The sequence below is a fragment of the Myotis davidii genome, unplaced genomic scaffold (genome assembly GCF_000327345.1).
Source record: "Myotis davidii unplaced genomic scaffold, ASM32734v1 scaffold339, whole genome shotgun sequence".
Lineage (NCBI taxonomy): Eukaryota > Metazoa > Chordata > Mammalia > Chiroptera > Vespertilionidae > Myotis > Myotis davidii.
The window spans coordinates 677,715-685,780 of record NW_006290778.1 but is presented as its reverse complement, the minus strand read 5'-3'; the positions used below and the strand labels follow the sequence as shown (position 1 = coordinate 685,780).

General features: G+C 43.2%; 1 protein-coding gene across 1 annotated transcript in view; it reads right to left on the bottom strand.

Annotated features, from left to right (window-relative positions):
* IMMT (inner membrane mitochondrial protein) overlaps positions 1 to 5,088 on the bottom strand; it is a 43,994-nt gene extending 38,906 nt beyond the window's left edge. Inside the window, 1 exon segment of the mRNA XM_015564079.1 lies at positions 4,882 to 5,088. Coding sequence (XP_015419565.1) covers positions 4,882 to 4,926 — 45 coding nt within the window. The 5' untranslated portion in view covers positions 4,927 to 5,088.
* Positions 5,089 to 8,066: the final 2,978 nt, after the last annotated feature.

The window sequence follows — 8,066 nt, the reverse complement described above, 5'->3', positions numbered from 1 at the left end:
TTACATGGGACACAAAGAATTGAATTCTAACAAAGCTCTGGCCATAGGTTTTATGTAGCTGGTTCAGGGAGACCCAAAGAAGACTACAGTATATGGACAATCATTTACCAAAATCCACAAAAGGGAAACAATTATATCTAATTAAAGCATTAGTGCCATGGTTGGCAAACCGCGGCTTGCGAGCCACATGCGGTTCTTTGGTCCCTTGAGTGTGGCTCTTCCTAAGCCTTAGGAGTACCCTAATTAAGTTAATAACAATGTACCTACCTATATAGGTTCAGTTTAAAAAATATGGCTCTCAAAAAAAAAATCTGGCTCTCAAAAGAAATTTCAATCGTTGTACTGTTGATATTTGGCTCTGCTGACTGAGTTAGCCGACCACTGACCTAGTGAGTGCACCTTCTGATGCGGTTGTTGGCCACTTATATGTCTTTTGATAAATGTCTATTCAAGTCCTTCGCCCATATTTATTTGGGTTGCCTTTTTGTAGTTGAGTTGTAGGAGTTCTTTATATTCTAGACATTACATCCTTATCAGATTATGGTTTGAAAATATTTCCATTCTTTTTACTGTTTTCCATGTCCCTTGATGCATAAAAATTTTTAATTTTAATGAAATCTAATTTATGTTTTGTTTCTTTTGGAATCAACCACTGCTAAATCCAATGTCTGCCTCCAGAGCTCTCTTTCTCAAGCACCATACTTAACTATCTCTTTATTTCTATCCAAAATAAAATTAAATATCCCACTTTAACACACAAAATATTGGACACTTCTTAGTTCTGGAAATCCTTTTTGTTAATAACCTATGATGTAGAAAGGACAATACTGTTTCAAAGTAATTTACTTGGACATATAACCTTGTAATAAATGTTATAAGGTTAGCACTGCTGCTTCTAAGCTATAGAAATATGATTAAAAAATAAATAACCCCCCCAGAAAAGCAAGATAAAGTGCACAGTTCCCATGTAATGTCTTTGCACTGATGATCTTTTCCTTAGCTACTCCAAACTAAAGTGAACATATAAGAAGTCACCACAGCCCTAGCCAGTTTGGTTCAGTGGACAGAGTGTCGGCCTGTGGACTGAAGGGTCGCAGGTTCGATTCCGGTCAAGGGCAAGTACCTCAGTTCCCCGCCTGGTCAGAGCATGTGTGTGGGAGGCATCCATTCAATGTCTCTCTCTCACATCAATGTTTCTCTCTCTCTGTCTCTCCCTCTCCCTTCCACTCTCTCGAAAAATAATGGAAAAATATCCTCAGGTGAGGATTAACAAAACAAAAAAGCCACCAAAATCCAGCATTACAACCTGAAAACAGGGAGTTTAATTAAAGTCCCCTCATATGAATCCTATCTGGAGGTTCCAGGTTTCCCCTCTAGACTTTGCTAGTTGCTGTAACTGACAATGTTTCGTGAATTTTGTCATAAGCATTCTGCCTACACAAACAAAAGACCTCCAGAAATTAATGACATTTGAAATGCAATTTAATATGCAACAACTTCAATTTTTCTATAGTAAATTTATTTTATAAGAATCATTTTATAAGAACACTTAAATCAGAGAACCAGTTTGGCTCAGTGGATAGAGTGTTGGCCTGCGGACTGAAGGATCCCAGGTTAGATTCCGGTCAAGGCCATGTACCTTGCTTGCAGGCACATCCTCAGTAGGAGGTATGTAGAAGGCAGCTGATCGATGTTTCTCTTTCATCGATGCTTCTAACTCTCTATCTCTCTCCCTTCCTCTCTGTAAAAATCAATAAAATATATTTTTAAAAAAAGAATCATGCATTATTATAAATATATCACAATTAAGTCCAGCAAGTTTGGCGTTGCAGCAGTATTATCTCTCAGTATAAACACATTCTTTGTTTAGGAGAAAAGGTGCTCTTCAGATAGGAAAAGGAAATGGCTGATATTAAACCATATGGCAAAAGTGGAAACTTCATACTTTAGTTTTCCTTGCATATATGAATGAATATACATTACTAACATATTCTCATTTGTGTGCTCTAAGTTATAATATAAAATTTATTTCATATGGTTTGAAAGCCACTGGTCTAGAGAAATGAAAACAAGGAATAAAAAAAGAAAAAAGGATTCTAGTGTGGGTGGGAGCAAACAGCAGGCTGCCTGATAAACTACTTTCTACCACGTATGCTTAGCAGACATTCTCATTAAGAACGCAGTGTTTTATAGCCCTAATAGAAAAAAAAGAATTCTAGAAGATAGCTCATAATATCCACACACAAGTTCAATCCTAAATAGTTTTGCTATCAAAGTTGGTCTTAGTCCTAGCTGATTTAGCTTAGTGGATTGAAGGTTGGCCTGCAGAATAAAGGGTCCCGGGTTCAATTACAGTCAAGGGCACATACCTCAGTTGCAGGTTCAATCCCTGGCCCCAGTCTGGGTGCATGTCAGAGGCAACCAGTCAATGTGTCTCTCTCACATAGAAGTCTGTCTGTCTGTCTGTTTCTCTCCTCCCCCACTCCTCTCTCCCTTCCACACTCTCTAAAGATCAATGGAAAAAAATCCTCAGGTGAGAATTTTTTTTTAAAAAAAAGCCTTTATTAACTAGTATGTAAAGAACTGAATCTGGAAAAGGCAAAACCATGGAGTCAGTAAAAAGAACGGTGGTTCCCCGCCCAGCCAGCATGGCTAAGTGGTTGAGCATCTACCTATGAACCGGGAGGTCACAGTTCAATTCCTGGTTAGGGTACATGCCCGGGCTTTGGGCTCAAATCCCAGTAGAGGGCGTGCAGGAGACAGTCGATCAAAGATTCTTTCTCATTATTGATGTTTATATCTTTCTCTCCTTCTCCCTTCCTCTCTGAAATCAATAAAATTCTATTTTAAGAAAAAATAAGTTGTTCCCAGGGCAAAGGGCTTAGGGTAGGAGAGTGATGAATAAGTAGAAGACAGGATTTTAGAAGGATGAAAATACACTCTTATCATGCCACAATGATGGATAATGTCATCACATATTTGTTCAAACCCATAGAATGTACAACAAAAGTAAACCCTAATGTAAACTGTGGAGTTTGGGTGATTATGATATGCCAATGTAGTTTCATAGGTTGTAATGAACATACCACTCTGGCAGAGGATGTTGATAATGGGGAGGGGGAGTGGAATGCATATGTGGAGGCATGGGGTCTATGGAAAATGTCTGTACTTTCCCCTCAATTTTCCTGTGAACCTAAAACTATTCTAATAAATTAAATCTTAAGTTAAAATAAAAAGAGAGACAGAGGAAGAACAAACGAACGAACCTTGGGGGTATACTTAGAGGTACATGAAAGCAACATATTCAACAAAGGAAAACAGGGATGAGAGAGGGTAAGATGCACCCGAAGATATTACATAGAAAAGTCAAGAGTAAAAAGAGTTTGACAAAGCAACAGCTTAAAATGCTACTGAATGATGGAGGATATAGTTAGAGTAAATGAATGAATTTTATATAAATTTTTTAAAAAATCTTGTAAGATAGCAATTTTAAGGTAAGAAATCTTGGTTGCAAACCAGAAAAGTGTTCATATTTTAGTATAAAGTCTTAATCTGTTTTCTTCTCATTTCCTAAATGAAGGGCCGGGTCTGGGAGCGGGGGTGCCTCAGTGTGTGCCAATCACAACTGCTGGGAAAAGAATTAATTGCCTTTCCTTCTAAGCCAGTTGTTCTCAACCTTGGCTGCACATTAGAATCATCTGGGAATCTTTTTAAAATCCTGATTTCTGGGCCTCATCCTCCGGAAATTCTGTTTCTTTGTTATGGGTTGGGGCCACATTAGTAATGTAGCAATAGGATACTAATATACACACACACACTAATTCTGTTTCTTTGTTATGGATTGGGGCCACATTAGTGATGTAGTAATAGGATACTAATATACGCACACACACAAAAAAAGAAAGGAAACTAATACAGACACAATTTTCCTATGGAAGAGGCTGCTTCTCCTACCCTAACAACGGAATGGGGAGATAAGCAAACTTGGGGGATAATGTTTGGCTTCTACGGATGTTATTCCATTACTGCTTGAATCACAGTGCCTGTTTTGCAATACAACATTTTGCCAAAATATCAGTATTCTGAAAATTGTACTCAATGGAAATAGGTTTACTTTTTAATTTTAGAAAGTTACTTTGATAATTATGACGAAATAAAAGTAACTGGGTATCTAGGCTCCTTGGATGTCTGCCAGAGTAGTCCCAGCACCTGAGAGACTCAGAACCCCAGACTAATCTCAGAAATGAGCACAAGGTCATGACTCCTGTCCTTCCTCAAATACCAAGAGTTTGAACTCCACAAACTACATTCTTTTCTTCTTGTTTAGGCTTAAGACTAGCTCAGAGGTGTTCTCAAGTACGAGAAGTAGTCCTTCCCCAAAAACGCGGACGACCTTGTCCCCCAAAACGCGGACTCTTAACAGTGCAAGCACACCTCCTTATTTAAAACTACTAGCTGAGGCTCGGCTCTGCATTGCCTGCTGGGAACTGTAGTTCTCCCCCTCGACCTTCACCCACTGGCTGCGCGAAACCACAACCGGCGACCCGGGCGCCGGGAGCCACGATTGGTCCCTGAATGGGGCAGCGCGGGGCTGATTGGACGACACGTCCCCGAAGCCGAGCCTCCCGCCCTGCGCCCGCCTCCCAGCCACCGTCTCTTTTCCACACCCCGTCCGGCTTCAGCAATAACTCTCAAGGCATCCCTCCCAGCGAACTCCCGAATTAACCGCCGGACGGGCCCGCCTAAGACTCCCGCGATGAGGGCGGCCCCGAGACACGCCTCAGTCCCGGGGCCGAGGCAGAGCGAAAGCCGCCCCCACTTTCCGTTGTCTGCCCTTAGTCAGCTTCATCACGCGCTCCCTCCCCGCGCCCTCGCGCTCACCTGGGCGGCGGAGGTCACGCCAGATAAATGACAGACCCGCAGCATCTCGGACAGGTGGACAGCGCGGCTAGTATACGCTGGAGCTGCGGGAGCGGCGCGAGTAGGAGAGGGCCGGCGTGCGTGCGTGTGTGCGTGCGTCCGCACCGCCTCCCTGCGCCGGCGTACCGGAGGGCACCAACGCCACTGCGCACGCGCAGCTCCTTTCCCGTCCCCGCCCCGGCAGCTCTAAGTGGGTGGGCCCTCCCTTGGCGGAAAGAACGATTTCTTCTTCCGGGTCGCTCCTCTTTGTGTTCTGATCAGCACCTCGAGTCCGGGGTTACTAGGGGAACCGGAGGCTCGGAAGGGCATCGGGAACCCAGGCTTCGATCCTCTCGGAAAACGGGTAGGCGTGACTCCACGGAGAATTCAGCAAGAAAGCATCTCAGCCGTCTCTGTCCGATGGATATTTCTTTTCTTTTTATAGCAAAGGTGGAAATTTATTGAAGAATAAGTACAGATTCTCACGTGGGACAGACTGCCACGTGGGGAGGAGGAAAGGGTCCCAAAAAACCGACTGCCACGTGGGGAGGGGGAAGAGTCCCCCGATGGATATTTCGTAGAAAGGAATCGACTTGGCCCAGTCGGTGTCGTCCTGGCCGGAGGCCTTGGTTTCGTTTGACAATTCTGCTGGAGTCTTCCTGGTTGCAGGAGGCTGGGTGAACGAACACGGGAGAGACCTTTGTGCACAATGTGTCGTTCACGTGACAAGTAGCGGAGTGGCGATCGGAACCCAGATTCTTGGGGTTCACAGCTCCTACTCCTTGCAGGTTAAACAGCGCAAGTTTTTATTTTAGAAAGATAATTTGGCCGCAACCTATGGGATGGGTTGGGAAGATAAGGAGGTCAAAGTATTCCACTGAGTCTGTAATCAAGGTATAACATTAAACATTGAACACAGGATTCAATACTATTAGTACAGTATCACAGAAACGAAATAACTGTGTATCAGTTGTGCTTGCTTTCAAGTCTTTAGGTGATTTATTATAGTATGATGTTCTCCCTAGAGGTATACAAGGTCACTAATCCCATATGTAAAATGGAAAAATAGATTTGAAAATTAACTAACTTTATATAATTACTTAATTTTGTATATGTTCGATGTACTTCAGTAATTACACTCTTCATATCACCATCACCTAATGGCCTCCAGAACAGTCTATCGGATAGACTCTATCCTGTTTAGTGATTTTAGCAGTTAAACTGGTTTCCCTACCCCATTTCTGCCCTCTGTTGCCATGTTGGAAGATGCCAGTGTGATGACTTTTCTAACATCTTGGCCATAAACCTCGCATTGCCAATAAGCAGTTTCAGTCTGCTCCAGCCATGGGTGGCACAGCCACAACTTAAGCCTAAACATCATTAGCAACTTTAGCTTAAAGAGCTCAAGTTCCAAAATTATTTTTTACTAGAGGCCCAGTACACAAAATTCATGCACTGGTAGGGTCCCTAGCGGCTGCCGCGGCTACTCCCTCCCTTCCCCGGCAGGCCCTGCCCCTTGGTCGAACTCCCAGTTTGCATACTAGACTTTTATTATATAGGATAGTTTCCTAACCTCTCATTTAACAAATTCCCTAATCCTCATCCTCCACTTGCAATTTATGATTTTGGGGGCTTTAAAATGTATTCTAAAGTAACTCAAATTTAAATCACATTCCTGTTCAAAAACTGCAATGACTCCCACTGCCAATTCAGAGCCTTTATGAAATGTCTCAGAGTACTTTTCCAGTGTATGTAGATGTTTCTCAGCTTAAAGTAGCGGCCCTAGGTATGAAATCAAGACAGCAACAATAGCCCCAGTCAGTTTGGCTCAGTGGCTAGAGCGTCAGCCTGCGGACTGAAGGGTTCCAAGTTCAATTCCAGTTAAGGGCACCTACTTCAGTTGCAGGCTCCCTGCCCTGGTGGGGACTATGCCAGAGGCAACCAATCAATGTATCTCTCTGACTTTGGTGTTTCTCTCTGTCCCTCTCCCTTCCACTCTCTAAAAATCAATGGAAAACATGTCCTTGAGTGAGGATTTAAAAAAAACAAAACTATGAAGACAGCAACAATAGCACTCCAAGCTCATCACCCACTTAGATGCCCTATAACCTAGAGAAGCAAGGATAACCACCTCAATGGTTCTCAAAAGAGTGATCTGGGATGTGCTGTGCCAGCAAGGCCAAGGGTGAACCTGAGAGGGGGCGGTGAAGGATTTAGAAAAGACAGACAAGAGAATGAAAGCTGGGTCTCAGTGGGAGGCTGCTTCTCTGATGGAGAGACAGCAATGGCACTCGTAAGCCAAGTCTTTATTTTATAGCCAGATTCCACGAGGTAAAGTAAGGGCGTGGTCAAGATGTTTACACTGTTCTAATCTACTCAGTTACATGCACCTGAACTCTATCAAACCCACATTACTCAGACACGTGGGGCCACGTGTTCGGACCATAGGTTCAAGCTTACAACTATAGCTGTTGGCTATAATTGTGCTGGGAGGGCTCTGCCCTCCAAGCTGGGACTTGCACGTCGCAATGAGAGAACAGTGCCCTCTCATTAGACTGAGGCTTGAACCTGTCCAAACTCTAGCTGCTCTCCACACTGGGACCCCTGGGGGAGCCTCAGACCTTTCCAGAAAGATTTTTAGACCTTTCCATAAAATCAAAACTAGCTTCATAATATTAAGGTTATTTGCTGTTTTATCTTGTAGCGTTATCCAGATATCGCAATAGATTGAATGCATAAGCAAATTTCAGAATCCATCTTTCTATTAATCCAGACATTAAAGAGATTTGCAAAAAGGTTAAACAATGCCACTCACTACTCTTTTTTTAAATCTTGGAATAATTATTTTTCATTAAGCCCTGACTGGTTTGGCTAAGTGGATACAGCGTTGGCCTGTGGACTCAAGGGTCCCAGGTTTGATTCCGGTCACAGGCGCCAAAAACAAATAAATAAAAAGAATGCTTCCTTCTGCCCTAACCGGTTTGGCTCAGTGGATAGAGCATCGGTCTGCAGACTCAAGGGTCCCAGGTTTGATTCCAGTCAAGGGCATGTACCTTGGTTGCAGATACATACCCAGTAAGGAGTGTGCAAGGAGGCAGCCGATCAATGTTTCTCTCTCATTGATGTTTCTAACTCTCTATCCCTCTCCCTTCCTCTCTGTAAAAATC